This window comes from Micrasema longulum, unplaced genomic scaffold, assembly GCF_059751315.1.
Source record: "Micrasema longulum isolate JH-2025_06_02 unplaced genomic scaffold, ASM5975131v1 h1tg002268l, whole genome shotgun sequence".
NCBI classification, from domain to species: Eukaryota; Metazoa; Arthropoda; class Insecta; order Trichoptera; family Brachycentridae; genus Micrasema; species Micrasema longulum.
The window spans coordinates 49,674-74,045 of record NW_028279426.1 but is presented as its reverse complement, the minus strand read 5'-3'; the positions used below and the strand labels follow the sequence as shown (position 1 = coordinate 74,045).

General features: G+C 30.9%; 1 protein-coding gene across 1 annotated transcript in view; it reads left to right on the top strand.

Annotated features, from left to right (window-relative positions):
- Positions 1 to 1,297: 1,297 nt before the first annotated feature.
- Positions 1,298 to 24,372, top strand: part of LOC148272624 (retinal homeobox protein Rx1-like) — a 66,107-nt gene continuing 43,032 nt past the window's right edge. The window contains exons 1-2 of the mRNA XM_088239800.1: positions 1,298 to 1,328; positions 3,285 to 3,535. Coding sequence (XP_088095926.1) covers positions 1,298 to 1,328; positions 3,285 to 3,535 — 282 coding nt within the window. The remainder of the gene's footprint in view (positions 1,329 to 3,284; positions 3,536 to 24,372) is intronic.

Genomic DNA, 24,372 nt, shown 5'->3' with positions numbered 1-24,372 from the left:
TTTAAAAGTAGGCAAAATGAAAAATGTTACAATGATCGATCAAATGCTGTGAAAATGTTTAGATTTTCATTACCCCCTACCAAAAATGCTTTCTCTCCCTTTTGCAATAAATTTATTTCTATGATTTTTACCCAAAGCAATTATAGCACAGGTATCGCTTAATATTTTGTATGTACAAATTGAATACCGCGGTTAATTGAAAATCTGCGCTAATGAGATTATACGGGATTAAATAATATAAGGGATGTTTGTACTCATCAATGCTGCAAATTTAATCGTTAACGTGTTTTATTGGCCTGTTGATTCTCATTAACGTTGATTACAATTAATTCATTTAATTACAATACTTGCTTTTGTTCATAAAATTAAGTTATCCAAAACCTGTACAAAATTTTCTGTTTTGCCTGTGTTTAAACATCAGTAGATATTTACGCAATTTTTACAAAATTTAAGGTAAAATAAATGCTAGCCTCGTTTTAAAACTCCAAGTTCACAAAATTATTTTCTTATAAGAAACTAGCGTACCCGACAGACGTTGTCCTGCCCAAACGTTGGCTCGCCTGCAATAACCTTGTTTTTTTTTATAGATCAGTAGGTACCTAGGTACTTGTTTATGATTGAATTCCAAAACTAAAAATTATTAATATTCAAATATTGAATGTAAATAGGTACCTGGGTACTTGTTTATGGTTGAATTCCAAAATATAAAACAATTCATTTTAAAATATATAATTATTTTCGCAAAGGCCAAACTTGGCTCTTCATACCAACAAAGGTGCACTTTATTCACGAATGCGATTTTTAAAAATGTATTGAATGTCAGTTAATATTATTTTAGTACTACTAAGAATCCAGTAAAAAACGGGAAGAAATTATAAGGAATGAAAAGAAAAAATCCGATAAGGATCCATAAAAAGCGAATGTTGTTTTCGAAAACAAACTTTGTTTAATCACAAAAAAACAACATTCTTTCGTTATTTTGTACATGCATTCTCAATGAATGCAATCCTGGTAGGTCGATGAAAAAAAGATTTATAGTTCTAAGTGTTTTTTACAGAATCCATTGAAAATTTGAAAATACGCGCAGCTCAAAGATCTACATTTCGCTGAAAACCGCACTTAAGTCGGTTAAGCTGTTTGGAAGGAGTTCAGTGACATTACGCGGACAGAAACATAATATATATAAAAATTATTATGCTCACAGGGTCGTATTTCTATTAATCAAGATAGGACTTCTAATTATGGCTTTTAGGTCAATATTACTCGAACAGTGTGTTTAGAACCGGGTTTAAGTCCCATGGCTAGTATCACGGACTCGCGGATCAGAGGTACAGGGTTTGCACCGCACTCTAAATATAATTACATACCACAACTTCGTTCTTATTTTCAAATTGTAAGTTATTTATAACTCGTTGGAAATGGCCCTCAAAATTGAAATATTTGGGTTAAACATAAGAACGCAAATGTTTATTTTTTTTCATATTAATTATTTGTTGAACTGTATTTATAAGTAATTTTTGCTAGCTGTAATATTAGAAATGCTAACTTGATAACTAGATATATCGGAAATAACACTAGGGGAAAACGAAGTGCCGTGATACGGGAGGAGGCTTGAAACGTTCGATTTTTTTTCTGTACCAACAGAGGTAAAAGCTCTATATTGAACCATATTATATGGTTCTTATGTATAATTAGTCATATCCATACTAAGTATGGTGCTGTTGTCATTTATATGTCATACATTATAAATATTTACATTAGCGTGACACTTTCGACATACCATTCCTAAATATTTTTTCTCCTGAAAATTTCAATAATTAAAAAAAAATTACTGGGTATTTGTGATTTGAGTAAGTCAAAAAATTGCTTTTTTATTTTAAAGTTACGGGCTATATGCATTTTGCTTTGAAATAAAGCGTCCAAGAGGCTCCATATAATCTGTAACGGGGAGATTTGATAATTCCGCTGATATATGAAATAAGTGAAATTGGCCATAACGCTCCATTGGGAAAGCAGCGTTAAAATACTGATTTAAAAAAATAACATTAGTAAAATTGATTTTATAATTAATAATTTAATAAAAAAATTAAAAATAATTTATGTTAACTTCGTCTTTTCAATTTTTTTGTAACTATTATTACTTATATTATTGTTATACGTAAAAAAACTTATGATTATTACAAGACAGTTTATAAATTATTGACATTTGAAAATCACTTTGACCATTTAAACCAGTCAATGACAGGTCATAAGCCCTAAATAAATTAACAATGACTAGACTTCCATATTCCCTTCTCTAACGTGTTTTCCCTCTGTTGCCAAAAATTTAGATCTTATTAATATTTGAGTTTAATTTTATGAAATTGCATAAATCACATCTATTTGGAATAAAATGTAATTGAAATTAATCTAAATTTTAATAAATTGCATTAATAGTAGATAAAACAAACTAAATTTTGGCCTTTTTAGTATTTTTAATGTCTGTTTTGTGATTATTGGTTTTTATAAACTCAAGTTTAGTGTTATTATGGTTTATTTTATGAATCGTAAACATATTGTAATATCTTTTAATGTTTGTGAACTGAAAGTCAATAAATACATTACACTGCAGAACTCAGCGAATGTGATTTCACGTAATCCTAAGTTCAGTTTCATACAAATATTTACTTGAGACCAGAAAACCGCAATTCCGTATATTATATTAAGTGTAATTTTTTTTTTTTGTGTGTGCATGAGTGTCCTATACTGTTTTACAAATAAATGTCCAATATTCCTGTACATACTGTTTATTTACTCAATTAAATAAATAAATTAAAAGGTTGTTGCACACACCAAATATTTTTTTGATTGATTAATAAACTTAAGTTTCTTTGACGTATCAAAGTCTACCTTATTTACTCTTCGGGTATCGGAGGAGGCTTGATATAAATTCCCTCCCATAACAAAATTACAATTAATGTAAGAACAGTATTGCAATTTTTACTTAGAACAGCGCTATTATTATTAAATAAACTAACGCATGGTGCAATTAGTTCATCGATAAGATTATTAGTTTTTTAAAATAAAAATCGGAAACTAAAAACCGTATCATGTAACCCCGTTTTCCTCTATGTTTAAGCGTGCTACTATAGGCTATCTCGATTACTAAAAATATGAAATAAAAGTTTACTCAAATTTTAAGAATGACCCATTTGTATGCTTTTAAAAAAAACTCTGCTAATTGTTATTTTTTTTCCGAATAAATAAAATGCTTAGATATTTTATTTTTTTAAATTATTTTCTAGGTGAAGGGTCATGTCACAGTGCTGATGGAGATGCCCGGGACGACAGTTCTGACGGTGGTTCTCCCCCAACTCCTGCCGCAGCTGGATCCAGTAGCCAGGATTCCAAGAAAAAGCACAGACGAAACAGGACTACCTTCACCACGTATCAGCTGCACGAGCTGGAGAGAGCCTTCGAGAAGAGCCATTATCCTGACGTATACTCCCGTGAGGAACTGGCCATGAAGGTTAATCTTCCGGAAGTAAGAGTTCAGGTAGGAATATTTCATTTTAATTGGCGTAGATAATTTTAAATTTAAAAAAATCTGCATTACATCTTTTCAATCAAGGCAAATATAACTTTAGATTTTTTTCGTGTTTTAATGCTTTCATTATACTTGGGTAATTTCTACAATTACGTAACTTTAAAATCAGCATTTTTAGTTCATCCCTTAAAACAGATTTTGGGATCCTTCTCAATAAATGCTAGAAATGGACGAATTGTGTATTCAAATCATCATAATAATATTTGAATTCATCACGTCTTGTTTATTTATAGCATTCATGAAGGAAGATACAATAGTGTTTTTAGTTGTTAACTAAAAAATGCTGATTTTGAAGTTACGTAGTTGTTGTTTTTACCCCACCATGATTATATCGCAACAGATATGAAGATCATTTTATAGAAGGGAATATAGAAATCTAGGTATTTACATAGCGTTTGATCTCTCATTAACTGGTTTAAGTGGCCAGTCCTGGGGCTATCAAAAACATTTTTATTTAATTATTTAAAAACTTATATTTACAAATAAGTAAATTATTAAAAATACTTGGTACACTTCTTCTTATTTGTTTGACCAATTAGAGCTTTCACCCTCTAATAGGCATCTTCAGAATAGTGAATATTATACAGTGTAAAGATAATTATTTAAATAAAACTAAATATTATCTTAAGTGTACGTACATTTAAAAACAAGTTGAAAAATATACAATACGCAATATTTCAATGGAACAGAGTCGGACAAATTATTGAAACATGTGTTGGCGGTGTACTGTAAAAGTGGATTGTATTAGCTAAAAAACATTTATTATTTTATTACTATGTACATGGTCCAACTAAGGGGATTAATAAAGTTGAGTTTTTGAATTCCATCTGCTGATTTATTAAAATAAGTGAAAGTTTACCAAGTATTTTTCAATAATAACTTACGAGTATATTAAAATATAAGTTATTACATCATTACAATGGAATTCTATTCAGAATTGTCAATAAATAATTTCTTTTTTAAAATTATAAAAAAAATTGAAGCGAAAAAAAACGTTAACAATGTTTTTAGTGTGTCCAAATGTTTATAGACAGGCTGTATTTCTTCCCTGAGGAGTAATTGATATCTAAAATAATCCAACCTGTCTACAAACATTCAGACATACTTAACACATTGTTGATAAATTGATTGGCATAAGAGAAAGTATAAAAATAGAAAAAATATTTTCAGGCTTTGCCTAGTACAAATTGAGATCTGAAAAACTCAGCAGGGAGAAAATCCAGGCAGTCTGCAAACATTTGGACGTACTCAAAACATTGTTGAATTAACTAACTGGTAAAAGTATAAAAAATGGTTAATTGTTTTCAGGCGTTGCCTAGTAGGTAAATTGATTCAGCCGGATGAATGTCACCCACATAATAAAGGTTTTAGCATTTTTACTACACAACAGTCGACGGATGGAAGAGCTGAGGAAATGGAAACATGGGCAGAATGGTGAATGTTATAATACACAATGTGTAAAGCGGCTACTTAAATCAGCCATTAACAGGTCATAAGCACTGTAAATGCCGACACTTCTGTATGACCTTTTCTAAAATGTTCTTTTTTTTTTCTTTTTTTTTGAAAAAACATTTTTTTTTTACAAACATTTCGTGTCACCCATGTCAGGTATTGAACCCTAGACCACATGCACGGAAGGAAAATGCGCTGACCATTTAACTACGAGGCCAACTATACATCCATATTTATTTATGGTATAAACGTAATCATGATAAAATGCGATTAAAATAATCATAGCTATAATTTAAGCGTAGTCAGAATGGTGAATGTCACACGATACACAAGATGATCACTATAACCTGCCAAGGGTAGGACGTAAGCCCTTTGAATGGCTAGATATCCACATTCTCTTGTTTAAAATGTTCTTCGTCTCTAAATATATTATTAAAATACTCACCAATCGATTAAAAGTAGATCAATTAGGAAGCATTAGTGCGTGAAATAGTTAAATACCCCTGTCCATCACTCAGACTTGACGGAGAAGGGTTAACTCGACATAAAGTAACATAATTAAGTCGCCCTGCAGTGGTCGAGGGGTTAATATTCAACCCTTGAGACAGATAAACATATTCGCCACATCACAAAAGTATTTACTTAACTCATTATCATCATCATCATCAAACCCTAATCAGCACCTGGTGGTGCAAAAGGTACTGCATTTGAAAAGAACATGTAGGGTTTTTAGATTGTTGTTACAGAAATATAAGGTGATCAGTATTACGTATCAGGTGCCAATCCATAAACAGTGAAATATTGCATTATAAAATTACCTTTTAAACAAACATTGACGAATTGACCCTCTCAGGAATCGAACCTAGAACCTCAAGCATGTAAGCAAACACGCCAACGACTATTTTATGAGGCAGAGTTTTAGGCAGAATTCCTTCTTCAGGATTTTTATCTGAGAGTAGTCACCGAGTCAAAAACACTTGTCCAGGATTCTGGTTTTATTTCCCTTTCAGAATTGTATTCTTTATGGGCATATATACCGGGGGCGAACCTTGTACAGAAGCGATTATGCTCAGCTTACCATTATATTTGACTAACCATAATAATGTTTTATTGTAACTTTATTTACAGAAAAAACCATTAATTATTAAAATTTATTTTAAATCATTTCCACTGTTTGTATTTTTATCCTAATATAAATTTTGATAAAGCGCGCCCAACGCCTGCGGTGAGCCAAGAAACTAGCCGATTATTCCAGCTTATTTTTTCATACAAATAAGTATACTATATTTTGAATGTATTAACCCCAGTGCGGGTTTTTCTCATAGATTAAACTTGCAGATTGCACAAATTATTTGAAGATTCTTGATTTGGAAAACAGTATTTCAAACATTTTTTCTTAAGAACTATTTTTCTTTGAGATGGTACTTTTGACATAAGACCATAATTACTTTCATGCGTCATATTGCAAGAAGTTTAGCGTTTCACGCGGCCGTTTTTAGCACTATCAATTACTAGAACAATGCGGCCAGTTGACATTTAAAATAAATACCTAAAATCGACTGAATTCATAGTGGTATTTTTTATTTATTTTTTAATGAATTATAGATTAAAGTAATGGATAATATATTTATATAATATAATGTATCACGAAGTTACATCGTTTGAGTTGATTTTACACAGAATCACAGAAAAATATGAATTTATAGTAAATATTACTTACATTATATTATTTACCTTCAATGTAGGTACAAATATATGATATTTCTTTATAGCTTACCTGTAAATAAAATCACCATTCGCCACTGATATATACATTTAAAGTTTATATCTTATCTTATCTAAGCGTAAGACGTCTGTCAGCTAGTTCATCTTGAATGCAGAGTTTCCTTAGATATTCTGGAGCAGAGTTGTGCAGTGACTTATACATAAGCCAACATAGTTTGTATTCCACCCTCTGTGGAAAACGTAGCCAGTGCAATTCCCGAAGTAGTGGAGTGATACGACTGAACTAAGAGATTCCAAATATAAGTCTCGCTGCGGCATTCAATACAGACTGTAGTAATACAGAATGTACTCGTATGTGTAAAAATATTTTCAAACATGTAAAAGAAGCCTTTATATAACTTTTTCAATTTCAAATATAAAAGGCACGGCTTGATGAAAAATGTTGATGAGAAAAAGCGCACTTATTTTGTAGAACGTTATTTGTGTACAACAATTTTGATTTTGTTACCTACACTCACACGAAAAAATATTGTTGTGTGGAGTGCGCTAGGAAATGGGAAGGACGGGTAGGTAGATATGGATTTAGTTGTGAGTTTGTCCGAATAGCCAGCGTCGTATTTTTGCACATCTATCGTTGTTCTACGATTACAACGATATGAGCGTAAATATATAAGTAAAACTATAATTTTAGAGTCACAGTGATAGCGATAACCATACCGGTTTGGATTTTTTTCTTATCTTTCTTTATAAGTCTTTCAAAACGCTGATTCAATGCGGATATGTGATGTAATGTAATTATTTTAGATAACGTTACAAATAAGATTTTAACACCTAGTTATACTTTAACTAACAAAAAGTATAAATATTTACAAAAACTATTTAAAAAAAAGAATATTCTTATAAAATTCGCACGCTTTCTGATGGCACTCTACCTTTATGGATGTTCTCATTAAACATCTTAAGTGAAGATATAATCAGCATCTTTAGAATACCTCACGGTAGACTCAGATATGTGTAGTGGTGAAGACGGTTGACTCACGTACGAAAGGTTCTGGGTTCGATTTCCGGTGAGGACACAATTTTTTTATATAATCTCTTGACTTAATGTGGTGCAAAAAAAACGTTCTTCCGTCATTATAAGACTAGTTTTTCATACGTGTTATTTTTTGTGAATGAAAAAAAAAAAGTAATTTGTATCTACATAACTGATCTTTCCGGCTGTAAATTATATCTGTAAATTCATTATTTTTATAAATTCAGGTAATATGACATAAGTTATTATTCATATAAATCTCCACCAATAAGCCAAAGAAAGTGGCTTGGTAGTAGTTTCATTAATCTAAAAATAAACAAATAAAAAAATGATAAGTGTAAAAAAAAAATACACTTATAATCAACCTGATTTTCATAATTGTTGTTTATTGTGTATTTCTTGTTTTTTTTATTTTATTGTTTCGTTTTTAGTTATTTATTCCATTATATAGTTATTTTTATCTTTACAATTTATTATTAAAATAGACTTTGCCCATAAATTGTTAAAATTAATAAATAAATAACGAAAAAACGCGTAGGTACTATAGGGTCATTTTTGTAATGTTTTCAAATTTTCTTGACAGTTTCAAACGTACTCAAAATATGCTTAAATATTATGTTTACATATTTATGTCAAATTTTTAAGAATAACAGTATATTTTTTCACATTCTAGATGCTTAGTCAATGAATAACCCACCCTTTTTGAAGCGTTTTTCACCCCCTAGTTTACAAAACATGAGCCCTTGATTCCTTTATATAACCAAGTGCACATTCTCACAGAAGTTTTTCTTTAGTTGGTAATCCAACGCCTTTCATAAGGGCTAATTTAGCGAAAGGACCATAATCCCTCTCCCTTTCTAAAATGTTTAGGGTTGTAAAAAATTGACAAAATAAATTTATTTTTTGAATCCTCGACGTGTTTTTTTGAGTTGTAATATTGAAAAATAAATATTGAGCACTTTTTCATTTCCATTTTAAATATTTTAACCACGTAACTTAAGCTACTTGTAATTCAATATTCAACATATTTTAATAAGCCAATTTGATATGCTTTGTATTTTCCAATTACGTTTTTGTTCTGTACAATATATTAAAGCGAATGTTTGTTATAAAATCGATAAACATATATTAGTCCAACTCAACACAGGACTTTGGTTCCATGGACTGTTACATCAATAAATTGTGGAATAAATAAATAAATAAATAATACGTTATATTTGTGTACATAAAGAAACACATGTTTTTTTTTTCAAACGAAAACAGGATTAAAGTGTGGCGTATGACTCAAAATTATATAGAAAGAAAAGAAAATCAAAACGTGATGGGTACTAATAACAGAATGATTGCGTTAATGTACCGTTTGGAGCAGTTGGAGGGGGTATAATAAGTGATGATGATGATGACAAACGCTGTCGGTGTCTAGGCAAAATGTTTGAATTTAGAATATAATGAATGCCTGCATGTCATCGCTCTTACGTGTGATTGGTTGATTCTGCTGCATAATTGAATCCAAGAACCAATCAGGTTCCATTTAATCTGACATTCCATTGATTTACAACCGTTGGTTGGCGTGCCTACCATTTTTGAAGAATTTCAAAATATTCATAATAATAATTTAAAAGGTTACCATATTAAAAAAAAAACCACAATAAATTCTGTGGGTTGGGTCTAAAAGGGCCAATGTCGTAAATCACAATATTACGGCAGAGTAATTTTACAGCTTTGTTGTAATGTTACCATAAACAGCTTGACGTGTTTAAAACTATTTTTAATAAAAAAACACTACCACATATTTATGAGAATACATTTTTTTCAAATATGTGAATTTTTAAACTGAAATCCACTCTTTCTATAATGTTGGCAAGAAAAAAATGAAATGCGACTTTGGACCTTTATTTTTATTTTGTTTCATTAACACACGTCAAAATTGCCTTTAGAACACATTTGGTTTAATTATTTTTTAAAAACATATTTTTTTTTTACATTAGATTAAAAAACTAAAATTAATCCTTAAAATTATATACATTTAGTAGAAGTTTAAAACAATTTCTTTTTAATTACTCCAGTCGGGTGTAACCAGTGATGAACAAAGAAACGTTGCATTTTGTACTGAATTTAGAGGCCTATGCACTAATTGGTGCTGAAAGAGATATTATGATGATGATGATATTAAAAAAAAAAAAATACCATCAAATACATAATATGTAAACCTCATCAATAATCAAATTTGGCCCTAAAATTTTAACCTTGAAAATAATACCGTTTTTAGGGTTAAAATTGTATGATGGGCTAAAAGTATTAATTATGAAAGAAAATTTATTTATTCTAAAAATAATTTCATTTAATTTTTTTATTGACAATTCTTGGTGGAATTCCATTGTAATGATGTGATAACTTATATTTACATATAAGTTATTAATTTTAAAAATACTTGGTATACTTCCACTTATTTATTTTGACCAATTAGCGCTTTCACCCTCTAATGGGCATCTTCGGAATTAGAGGGTGAAAGCGCTAATTGGTCAAAATAAATAAGTGGAAGTATACCAAGTATTTTTTAAATTAATAACTGATATGTAAATAAAAGTTATTAATTACAATATTTTTGCATTTGAGATTATTCTTATTTATACAAAGAAGATTGAATAAACAGAGATAATAAAAAAAAATTCAGACAGTAGCAAACACTACGTATTTATGTTTATAATTAATTTATGTACATCTATATTATTCATATTACGAAACTCAAAATGAAAGAACAAAAACATAACATAAGCCATACATTTGTGAAGCAGTTGATTCAATATTGGTTTGGGCGAATGATACAATCTATTTAACCTATTCCACCTAGCTCCACTATCCATTTTTATAGCCTTTTTGAACTCGTTACCGATTGTTTTAATATATAGTGGAAGTAGGTTATAGATTTTAGTTGAATAATACTCAAAATCTCTTTGTCCAAAATTGGTATTAGTTTGTATTTGTTGTACATAGTTGTAAAATATAAAAAATAGACTTATCTCTAATGGACTAGTGAAGTTTCCATATAATATAACATGCCAAGATTATTAATTAACTATTTTTATTTTTCAAGTTCAATAATATTGTAAGGGCAAAAAATATATAAAAAAGTAGTTTAAAAATTAACATCCACGTAAATAACTTAAAATAATATTTTAAGTTTGTACAAATTTTTGTAGATAAAAGATCGGATTTCACCCCCTATTAATGTTCTCCATCTTTGTTGTAATTTGTTAATCTTAACAAAATTAGATTTATAAATTAGTGTAAAGTCCGGAAAATATATGATATTATTAACTAACTAAAGGAAATAAATTAATTATGTGTACAGGTATTTTTTCAAATTGTATAAAATAATATTTTGAAAAATAACATAAACAATTTTATCAAAATCAAACAAACAAATGTGTGGGTGAATATTTTTCAGGAAAAAAATTCCCCAAAAATAAATTCGATTTCACCAAAGTTTGGCGCTGCAGAGTGAGTTTAGATTAACTAGAGTTTACACTTAACTCAATTAGCCGCTTAGGCTCATATTGGTATTGACTAAGCAAGCTAGCATGTATGTGTGTATTTATGTAGTACGCTTCAACCACACCTATACATACAAACTGCTTGCATGTAGCGTGCTTCCAATTAATTACACTCGATTATAAATTTCTCCGTGTCTGGGCGGTTGAAGGATACAGTTTCGGGTGTGAAATAGAGCCAGAACCCTGGACGAGTGGTTTTGACTCATTGGTTTCTATTTTCAAGTTTGAGTACGATAAAGGGGCCGACCCTTTCTCGTAACTGTTCATACAGACTACTGTTTTTAGCTTCGTATATTCAATATTATTTAAAAAAAAAACTAATTTAGCGAAAATTTTACCCTTTGAATTCTATTGATTTTAGTTACAGTGGTGCACTGACAGAAATACGTTTTTAAAATATAATAAACGTGAGTAAATATTATCTTTTCGTTTCTTAAAATCCAGTGAAAAGAAATCAATGGGGTGAAATTATAAGGCATTTAAGGAAAAAACCTGATTGGGATCCACTAAAAACGAATGTTGATTGTCAACGTAAATTTTTAATAGACCTTTAATTTTGTATAGACCTATATAGATATATTATACAAACTTTTTACAGACCAAAAATTAATATCCTTCAGTTCTTGGTAGCATATGAGTAAACGGATAAAATCGGCGTCTAATGAAAACAAATAATGAGCCCTTTCAATGCCAAGACTCACGTATTTATTTGTTCTTTTGCAATTTGTGTAAATCGTTCAGTTTCTGGCACAAGTTGGTAACTTCTTTTTACCAGTTGTGAGATATAGCACTTTTAAAGTTAAAAGTTCATCCCAAAGGTGATATACAGCCAGTACACATTGCATCTAATAACTTTAACATCTGTATAAATATAATTAATTCTGGGATAAGTTATTTGATAATCCTTAGTTGTTCATTAACGTTTTGATTGAAATAATTTATAATTAAATAATAAATTGTTACTGGGCAAAGAAAAAGTACTTTGAAAAAATTGGAGATGAATGACCATACATTTATTTATTTATAGATACGCCCAATGGGCGGTTTTAAGGACATATTTTAAGTAATAAAATTATTATAAAGGAATGTAGAAAGTCACAATGGTTATAGTAGACTTGGTGGGAGTGGAAGCAGGAGAGAAGTGTTTATAATTGAATTTGATTCAGTGATCGTTTGAAAGAAGACAACTTGTTATCAAAGATATCAAGACTGGTATGATAAAGTTTAAAAGTTTACCAATGTTTCGTATGTCGTATTTAAGAGTACCAAATATAAGGTTGCCTCAAACACTCTCAATGCTCTAGGTTCAGATTTGGAGATTTGCGAGTGAGAGAGACAAAGCAAAGTAACCTGTACCACTACCACAGAACGCCATATGTGCGCAGTTGCTTTAGCGCCTTAGTTAGGGGCGGTCTTTTTGTTATAGCTGCAAACGTCAGCCGATGTTTTTTTCATGTTTTTAACAATTAAATAAAAAATATTATCGCTTTTGTCTTCAACTATAAATGATTGAAGCAATTGCCTATGCATTTTCCATTTTTCCGATTTAAAATCTCTAACTTTTGCAGGTGTATTGACTACACACCACTGTAACGCGCGGATGTCTTTGGCACAGTAAGGGAACGGTTAAACAAATATGTTTTGATGCAATTCTCACTCCTTATTTGTAAGAAAAATAATGGATTGATTTAAAAATATAACATTAATTTAACTTTGTTTCCTGTTATTTCTTTATTTAACATTTTAGACATAATTTAAATTGTACATTGGTGGATTTATTGCCAAATGGCAACTTCTTCCAACCAACTGATGGTGATGATTTCACTCAATAAAGGTATTATTTAGTTAATTTTTTATTTTTTTATTTTATTGTTCAAAAAACTAATATTGTTTAAATACTAATGTTGTATTATTTTTTAAATTATTATTATCTAGTTATTCTCAACTTAATTGTGTTATATTTATATTTTGTAAATTTTTATTTTTTGTAAAGATTTCTTTGAACCGTTATTGTATAAATAAATAAATTTTTGAAACATCTTATTTTTCTAAAATTCATAAAAACCAACATGTGTTAGAAACCTGATCATATTTATTTTCAAAAATATTCTTCGGCTTTGTTGTAACATGTATATTCATCGAGCTTTAATATGTTTATTTTCTTTAAAAATTACACACGAGTTGACAATATAATCGCTCATTTTGTACCGTTTCAATCAAAATGGCTCGTTAATTCAAATTATAATGGCTTATCGAGGTAACATTGCATGCTGAATTAATTGCTCCTTATTTCACTTTAATACGACCCCCACCACATCTACATCGACCCCCGCCACCGCAGCGCCTGTGGGGAGAAATATTAAAAGGAACATTATAAACAGCCACTTCACATATATTTTTACAATATTGGATATATATTCTTCTTCTCTTAGTGCCCTGTCAGGTATCTGTAACATTGGCAATCACTCTGGCAAAGATCTCCCAGTCCTGTGCTGCCCGGAAAATCTGCTCCACAGTCCTGAAGTCAGTCCAGTCTCGTATATTTCGCAGCCAGAACATCTGTGACCCTCAATCTTGCCTTTCAAAATTAAATGAAGCAAGTGGTACTTTTCTCCACGCATTATATGCCCCAGATATGAAATTTTACGAACTTTTATGGTAGTTAAGAGTTTTCTGTTTGTTCTAGCTCGACTTAAGACTTCTGAGTTCGTTATTAGGTCTGGCCAAGATATTTTAAGCATTCTGCGATGCAACCACATCTCAAAAGCCTCCAGCCTATTCATAGTGTTCACTTTCAGAGTCCAAGTCTCACAGCCATACAACAAAACAGACCACACATAACATTTTACCAATCTTTGCTTTATTTTCAAGTTGAGATTAGCATTGCAGAAGAGGGATTTTATTCCATTAAAAACAGCTCTTGCTGTCTTAATTCTGCATTTAATTTCTATACCTGGGTCTTTTTTAGAATGCTGCCGAAGTATTTAAATTTGTCCACCTTTTCAATGTTTTCAACCCTTTAATTTGAGAGAAAATGCGGAGTAATCAAGGCAGCCAAATGTTATTCATTTCGTTTTGCCAACATTAATTGGATATATACAGATGGAAGAATTGAAGAAATGTGGACGGATGATGAATGTTACACAGTGTGTAAAGTGGCTACTTAAACCAGCCAATATCAGATCATAAAACGTGTAAATGCCTAGACATCCATATTTCATTCTCTTAAATATTATCCATCTCTGTTGTAAAATATAAAACTTCACAGGTAGGTATGAAAGCTAATAACAATCTGAATTCCCAAATTAAAAACAACTACAGCACAACATTATTATACTACCGGACTAATATGTTTCTTTAATAAAATGAACCAAGAAAATAAAAAGTGCAGTCAGGAATACAACATATTTAAGAAAAAAAGTGCAGTCAGGAATACAACATATTTAAGAAAAAAAGTAGAAAGTTACATTTATTATTCTTCTTTGTGTAGCACTGATTAAAAACACCGTTTGTTATTTAAAAAATGTAATTATATGTTATCTTAAAAATATTAATAATTAAAAATTAAATAAACAAACTATTGTAAAACTTCACTCCCCATTATGCACACAAGAATTGTTTTTTTTCTTTTACGTAATGGGAAACGTTAATGTAAATATATGTGTTCAATTAATGTAAAAAAATATCTCAGTAGTAATATTGTATACCTATATTTGTTATCTGAATAAAAAAAAATACTAAATTTGTTTTTCAAAAATATTAAATTCTAGACAGGGCAGGCAAAGGCGTCAGGAATATTGGATTTACAAATCATCATTTCTCATTTCTTCACCCGTGCCCACTGGTGCATAGATCATCATCATAATCATAATTTTAGCGTATTTTGATCATTTTCGTTACATGAAGGTAAGATAATCAGTCTTACGCTGCACGCTTACGGTGCATAGATCACAGCATTTATACTCCAATAGCCGTGTACCTTGATCATTTTTGCTACACGAAAATTTACAGCACAGAACACCCAGAGCGGGGAAACACATTTTTTTTTTATTTATTTAACTTTTTGTACAAAACGTTAATTATACACTGGCGGGCTTATTGGCAAATGGAAATTTCTTATAACCAATCAATAAAGCGTAAGTTTTGTTTTTATAATTCAAGTTACAAAACATATTTACAGTAACTTAATGTTCTTAAAATTAATATTTAAAAAATCTTTGATTATTGAGTACTTGAAAATAACATTTTTATATGTATAAATTGTTTGTATTTATTTGATATGTAATATATATATTCTTTACTAACTTTGTATACTATGTGGAAATCTGTTATTGGTTCTGAGTTTATACACTATATCTGTTTGTTTACTAAAAATATGTATGTAGAACTGTTGATTTCCCTAATAAAATAAAAATAAATAAATAAAATAAAATAAAATATTCAATAGAAAATAAAAGTAAGAAAGCTAAATATATTTAAAAATATATATAACTGTATTTGCATAAAAATTACCTTAAAACAATACTATTACCCAATGAGAAGAAGGAAAAAAGAGGAAAGAGGAAAGGAGGAGAGATTACGGAAGAGAAAGGAGATGTTTCGAGATGATACATTTTAAAAGGGAATATGAAAGTCTAGGCATATACGCTGAAAGCACTCTCTCCACATACCCAAAACCGCTTTAAAGACTGTGGGTCTTCCTTTTTCTAGGCACCTATAGGGCTAATGACCTGTCGTTGGCTGGTTGAAGTAACCACTTTACGCACTGTGTAACATTCACCATTCTGCCTCTGTTTCTTATTCAGCCATCTACAAACATTTGGGTATACTCAAAATATTGCTGATGATATTATCAGACCAATTTGTATTTTTCCTTTGTACAAATACCTACGAAAAACAATTAATTCTTTTTTTCCATTAAAAACTCTCTTTTAAAAAATGTTCGTTATCAAAAACATCCCAAGTCCGCCAAGCGAGGCAAGCGAAATCCACCCCTGCGGGTTAACGCGTTTAGGTGAAGTAATTACTGGCACATAATAATACGATAAACTCAATTTCGCTTTTAATTGGTGCAGTAATCCAATTTGCCTGAGATTGAGGTTTGCGAGTCGGCAAACTTGGTAATTGTTTCACTGCCAGCAGAGTGTGTAAACTCGTTACCAACACAAGGAAATTGTTACAAATTACTTTTTAAAGTGAACATTTTAGTTTTCGCCCCACTTCACTCATAACTGTTGACACGAGGAATCTTTTTAGATACATGTTAAACTAGGTATATCTTTTTCCACTCCCTTTACACCTAAAGATACATTTTACGGTACATCTTTTTAAAACACGTATTCAGCTATAAAATTTTTTCGATACTTTTTAGGCCTATTTTATTTATTTATTTATTCTTTTACATTGTTTCTGTTCTTTTTCTTATACAGAGTAATGTTCCTTCACTGAGGTGTCCCGTGCCGAGGGAAACATTTTACAAAATGTAAAACATGCCTTAAATTAGTTGTTCAACAAAGTTAACATAATAATAATTTAAAAAAAACGTAATTATTAATCTAAGTAACCTAATTACAATTAACATAATAAACAATTTAAACTAAAATAATCATAAAAAACATGACCAATTTGAATAGACCAATTGACAAAATTTCATAAACAGTACACACATTTTACCTATTTGGCTTGATCCACTCATCGATCCATGCGCAACCCACCTCCACTATTTATTTCTTAATAGCAATTTTATATTGTGAGTACTTACTAATTGTCATTATGGATAATGGAAGTAGATTATGCACTTTAACCGAGTAGTAGGCCAATCCTCTTTGACCGAAGGTTGTATTTTTTTATTTTTTGTTGCAGCATCAGGGTGGAGTATCTAGTAACTTTTGTATTTGTGAAAGAAGTTATGGAAGGTAGAGAATAATGTTTGTGTGCGTATAGTAACAGAGCTTTTACATAAAGTTGTTTTATAGATTTAACATAAGGATCTTCGAATATACCGAGGGAGCTAGTTCTGATTGGGACTCTTAAGATAATTTTTATTATAGCTTTTCGTGCAATTATTATTTGTTTAATCATTGTGTCATTTGCACATCCTCATCCAATTATTCCATATTCCAAAACTGGTTGACTTTTCCTTTTCAGGCACGTTTAACGTTATATTAGCATTTCCGGGTGTTTAGTGCTAGAGAGTGGAAGTATCGAGCGCTAAGGAATCCTACGACAAAAAAATTCAACTAAGATATTTAAAAAAATATTATCTTTTTTCTTTATTTTTCTACTTACCGGTTTCTACTGCTGGCAGGGTTGCCATAAATATTTCTATTCAATTAATTCATCAACGTTCTAAAATATGATTTTCTTATTTGACTGTTTGCTGACGACACTAAGATTTTTAAACTGATTGACAGCCCTTGCGATTGATCACTATTAGGAACTAATTTATGTACAATATTTTGAGTTAGTCCAAATTTTTGTAGACAAAGACTGGATTCAACTCCCTGGGGAGCTGTTTATATTAACATTTTACAAAAGAGATGAAGAACATTTAAGAGAATGTAATAAAGAAGTCTAGGCATTTACAGGGCTTATGACCTGTCAATGGCTGGTTTAAGTGGCCAATTTACACACTGTGTAACATTCACCATTCTGCCTATATTTGAACATTTATATTCCTTAATTCTTTCATCTGTTGATGTTTGTGAAGTTAAAGAGCTGAAACCTTTATTTATGCGGGTGAGATTCATCCAATTGAATTATTTCACCTACATACTGGCAACGCCTGAAAATATTATTTTTTCAATTTCTATACTTCTTTATGGACCAGGTAATTTATCAACAGTAGTATGTAGGTGAAATAATTCAATTAGATGAATCTCACCCGCATAAATAAAGGTTTTAGCTCTTTCCATCTGTCAGATTTATTTAAATCTTAAAGTAGGGCACACATATCATACATATTGCTATGTGTGTTCCAATAATAACATTGCAAATATATTTAATTTATAAATTGTTTATCACATATGTCTTGACCATTATTTCTTTAACTTCACAAACATCAACAGATGAAAGAATTGAAGGAATATAGATGTTCAAATATAGGTAGAATGGTGAATGTTACACAGTGTGTAAAGTGGCTACTTAAACCAGCCATTGACTGGTCATAAGCCCTGTAGATGCCTAGACTTCTATATTACCTTCTCTTAAATGTTCTTCATCTCTGTTGTAAAATGTTTATCTAATTTATGTTTTGATTTATGACTGATCTGTCTTTAAGTACCTAGTGCTCATTCAATAATCTACATCTCAACCTAAGAAAGTGCGAGGATATGAGAGTTTTTCGTCAGGAAAATCCAATCATATATGACTACTCAGTGAACGATGAAATATTATCATCTGTGTCAAGTATACGAGATTTAGGTACTATACTTGACACTAAACTTTCTTTTGTAAATAATTTTAAACATGTTATCAATAAACCCTTAAAACTCCTTGGATTTATTAACAGAAGCACAACTAACTTAAAAAATATCAATACCTTTAAAACTCTCTTCTGTTCCCTATTCCTCTGTTATCGGGTCTCCACCACATCAAAAATATTGAATCGGTTTAACATCGAATTTAAAAAATGAAAGGCTGGAGGTTGGGCTTATCCAAAGATAAGCCCAACCTCCAGCCTTTACACGTATAATAAGTTAGAAGCTAGCTTAAATATATCTTCTCTTCAAGATCGTCGAAATGAATCTCAACTCACTCTTTGATGCGCCTGAACTACTGAGTTTAATAAAATAAAATATTCCAACCAGAAACCTCAGACAAAACTTACTCTTTCACACCGATATCCATGGCAAAGTTGAGGTTTTTAATGTGTTCAGTAAAAATGCTTTATCCAACTTTTTTGTTAATCTATAAAGCAATAGATTTGATATTTTATACCTGTCTTTGTTCTATTTAGAATTTTTTTAAATATTTAACTTAGCAGCAAAGCAAAATAATTCAACACATTTTAGTGTCAAGTTGGTTTTTGCAACCACGTGTGAAATGAAATTCTGTTTTTTTACTAAAACTTTGATTCCCAGGGCTTAAAATGTTTTTTAATAGAATTCTATTTCACACAATAAATTTTATTCAAGACTTTGACCGATTTCTTTGCAATTTTTATTTCGTGCGAACTTTACCGCATGTCCGTCTGTATTCGCCGAATCGTGAAATTTTCTGTTAGGGGATGGAAGCCGCTTCTAGGGGAATGTTTCCACCCCCGGGGTGGCTTCGGGGAGGTATGGCCCGTTGTAACGATTCTCGTCCGTTATAAAGACCGCAATCGTTACAATAATGACCGTTTAATGGCAAATTAAGCGCTGGATCAGGCGAACTAATACGATGTTGGAACCTTGAAGTAAATTTGTTTAGTATTATTAATATGTTTTTTTTAATATTAATTTTATTACACCCCTGAGTTGTTTACTTCGGTAGTTATGTGAGTCGTTTATTTCCTATTTATATTTATTATGAAAAAAAAATACTTGCGTTCTTAGGAATTATCAAAACATTTATACTTTAAGAGGATATGAGCCAGAGAGAGGGGTGTGATAATATTTTTTCTGTCACTCTCCCGTGGATATCTCCTGACTAAATATGCTTAACGATAATCGACAAAAACTAGGTCTCGTATTCCCGTTTTCCACACCCCAAAAAAAGGTTCTGAATGGTCCTAGCTGCTATAAAATATTGATTTGTTTATTTATTTATTAACGGACATTGTCCATTTATACAATTGATAGGGTTTAAATATTACAATTACAGAATAGTTAAAAACATTTGAAAAAAAAGGAAGCATTGACAAACAAACATACGGGACATCGAGACACGATCTGAACCATTTATTTAGTGCTTTTTAAGTCGCTGTAAGCTTAAATCAAAAAAGTCCAGATCTTGTCTTGAGTTAACAATACGACAAAGACGGGTCATTGGAAAATTAAGGCCATAAATTGTTCTGTGCCGATCGATGAACCGTACTTCATTGTTTCTCAACCTACGAGTCGGAATATTAAACTTTACTTGTCCCAGTAATGATGGAACATCGATTATACCATTTAGTATGCCGAACATATTTACGTAATCAATATTAGTTCTACGTCTTTGTAGACTAGAAATATTTAACATTGACTCTATACCAGCAAAAATACAACTGGTACATATTAAAAAAACGGCAGAAACCCGCCAATGGTAAATATCTAAAGTGTGAAAAAAAAAAACATCGCTGTAGTACCATAATTCAGGGAGAAAATGCAAGAATACCTTTGTATAAAAAAAAACTAGACCGCGCCTCCTCTTAACGAGTTGTATCTTAATAACTAACTATTAGAAAATAGTAAAAGCGCGGTTCGAACCTCAGTCCTCTAATCCGTGAGTCAGCGATACTAGTCACCGGACTATAACCGAGTTCTAAAACTGTTATATTGAAAAGATTGATCACCTTCATTTAATAGATAATATATATGCACCAGTGGCGAGAGGCGATTTTTTCAACAAGTTATGTGAATAAAAATGATCGTTAATTTGTACTATCATATAAGTTCGTAGTATATGAGTAAAATAATTAAAAGTGGCTTTTACGTTTCTGTGAAAATCAACTCAAACAACAATTATTATTCAAGTTTATAATTATTAACATTATTAATGCGTAGATTTACTCTACACTATTTTAATACAACACTTGCACAAAAGTTTATTTAAAAATACCACAATTACATTCATCTGATATTTCCATTATGATTGAAATGTCAACAATGAGCACTAGCCGATTGGTTTTTTAATTGATAATGTCAAAACGGCCACTTTTCGAAGTGGCGTTCGCGCCACATGTTCTATGTGATACATAATATGTCAACGGTAACTTATCAAACAAAAAGAGTTCATCGGAAAAAATGTTCGAACAACTAGATTCCAAATAGAGAATCTTCAAATAATATTTGTAATCTGCAGCTTGTTTTACCTGCACGTACTTAAAAACCGCGACTGGGTTGAATATGTAAAATTTAGTGTAGTTTTTTGTTTGGAGGAATAACCTGAAATAATAAGGTTTAAATTGGGTTGTAGATTCCGTGGCTAGTGTCTCGGACTTACGGCTCAAAGGTCCGTAGTTCGAATCCCACTCTACCCTTACTTGATTCCCATTTTCTAATAGTGAGTTATTTGCTACTCGTTTAAAATGGCCTTCAAAATGAAATATTTGGGTAAATCATAAGAACTCAAATATTTATTTTTCTATAAAATAAAAAAAATATGACAAATATCGTCTAATTTTGTAGTGCACTGAGACAAGCTGGGTGCAGTGCGTAGTTAATAGATATATTTTTTTTAGAAAAATAAAGACGGTGGTGGTGATTTAAAACAAAAAACAATTATTTTATGTATCATCATCATACCCTTTCCGCATCTAATGGTGCATAGGGCACTGCATTGGTGTACCAATCGTAGCGTATCTTGATCTTTTTTTGTTACATGAAGGTAAGATGGTATTTTATTCACTTTTCCAAACACATAGTTACTATAAACATAATTATCCAAACACAAATACATATAATGGTAAGCTGTGCATAATCGCTTATTTGGACGATTCGCCCCTCATATGCACTGTTTATATTTCGTGAACTAATGCAGTGCCCTATACATTATTGAGTCCCTGTGAATATGGGTTTGATGATGATAATATGACATAAATTTATTTTTTTAAATCATACGTACGGTTTTTAATATATACGTTTAAAATCATTTAATATAGTTCTCAACATAGTTCTTTGTGTGAGGTTTTTTTTTCTTTTCCTAATAACACACTACCCTTACCTTTAATTTCCTTCACACTAATCAAATCGTAGTAGTTTGACTCAATTATATGTATTAAGGGTGAATTCTACAACTTTTTGTCATCATAGAAAAACGCAGGGCCGCGCTTTAAACCATTTTATTCAATCAGAAGTAGGAACTTTCTTATTTTTCTAAATAATTGTAAATTAATTAATGTTAGTTATTATTAGTATACAATCACTCAATGAATTTTCTTTCTCTACCAGTCTCGAGAGGTACTCTTGGTGTCTTCGTTGAGATACTAATCATACTAACTAATGGGGTCTAGAATTTCAACCGTCCATGCGCTCAGTAGCTGCAAGACTTGTTGCTATCTAAATTCTAATTTTATAAATCTGCTTTTTATTTCGTTTTTAAAATATCACTTAAACTCTAAACTTCATTGTCAAATAAAAAAATTAAAAATAAAAATGTAAATAGGGGCTAGATTTCTTATTGTCCATGCGCTCTGTAGCTGCAAGACGTTCTGTGATCTAGCTCATATATGTCATAATTGTAATATATCATAATTGGAGACGAGGAACTAGAATCCCAACCGTCCATGCGCTCTGTAGCTGCAAGACGTGTTGGGATATTTATTTATTGTACAGCGCCCTTGAGGTGATTTTCACAAAAAGACAATTATGGCCTGTCATTGGCTGGTTTAAGTGGCCACTTTACACACTGTGTAACATTCATGCCCATGTTTAAACATCCACATTTCCTCAACTCTTCCATCTGTTGACTTTTGTGAAGTAAAAGAGCTGAAACCTTTATCACGTGGGTGAGATTCATCCGGCTGAACCAAATCACCTACTAGGCAACGCCTGAAAACAATTTTCCAATTTTTATACTTCTCCTTTTACCAGGTAGTTAATTCAACAATGTTTGATTATGTCCAAATGCTTGCAGACTTGCTGGATTTCCTTCCTAGGGAGTTATTCATATTTGAAGTTATTTCAACAGATAGGGAAAACATTTTTGAGAAGGGGATATAGAAGTCTAGGCATTTACAGGGCTTATGACCTGTCACTGGCTGGTTTAAGTGTAGATTTCCATATTCACTTCTCAAAAATGTTTTCCCTCTCTGTTGAAATAAATTAAAAAATGAACAACTCCCTAGGGAGGAAATCCAGCAAGTCTGCAAGCATTTGGACATAATCAAACATTGTTAAATTTAAATACTATAAATGTTTTATTACATTCTTTTAAATGTATTATTTTGAAAATATTATCAAGAACAAAAAATAAATTTTCTGAACGGTGCTAAAATCGTTTGTAAAATTTTTCGACAACCCTGATTTTATCGAAGAAATATATTTTATAGTGAAGTTCAGTTATGTTTTATGATGGATATCATATCAAAATGGGTTGGCCCATTGTGCGAGGACCGGATTTAATGACAATGGACATTCGACGTTTCGTTTTCATTGCAGAACCATTGTACGAGGTTTTCTATAGCTTTTCTAATTCGTGCTAATGAAAGGAGAAGGATCAAATTAAATAATAAAGCCGCCAAAAATATTAATCTAATTATAGAAACTACCATTATTCCGGTTTCAAAAAGTAAGGCTGACAAACACAAGGATATGCCGAATATTATTTAAATAAAAGAAAATGTGCTGTTCAATTTAAATTGAGTGGATTGGCAGCAATATTTAAAAAATGTCTAAACTGTACATCGGAGCAATTGTATTAAAAAATATATGTATCAATCTATACGGCTACAACATTTTAGAGACTAGAAGGAATGTGTATTTTACTATACATTTTTATTGATTGTTGCGTTGAAGGTCGATAATTCTGCGGTTAAGATGAGCGTTGGCTTGTATGTTCCTGATAATTACGTAAGACAGCGTCAGCATAGATTGTTTCATATTCAAATATACAGGACCTACATGTCGATAGTTATGCCTGTTTGAAGGGCTACCGCTACGCTGAACAACATCTCTCTGGATCAACAATATTTTGAGTTTCTCCAAATAATCGTAGACAAGGACTGAATTCATCTCCCTGGGAGCTATTCATATTAACATATTACAACAGCAATGAAGAACCTTTAAGAGAAGGTAATATAGAAGTATAGGCATCTACAGGGCTTATGAACTGTCAATTAGATGAATCTCACCCGCATAAATAAAGGTTTTAGCTCTTAACCTTAACAAACATCAACA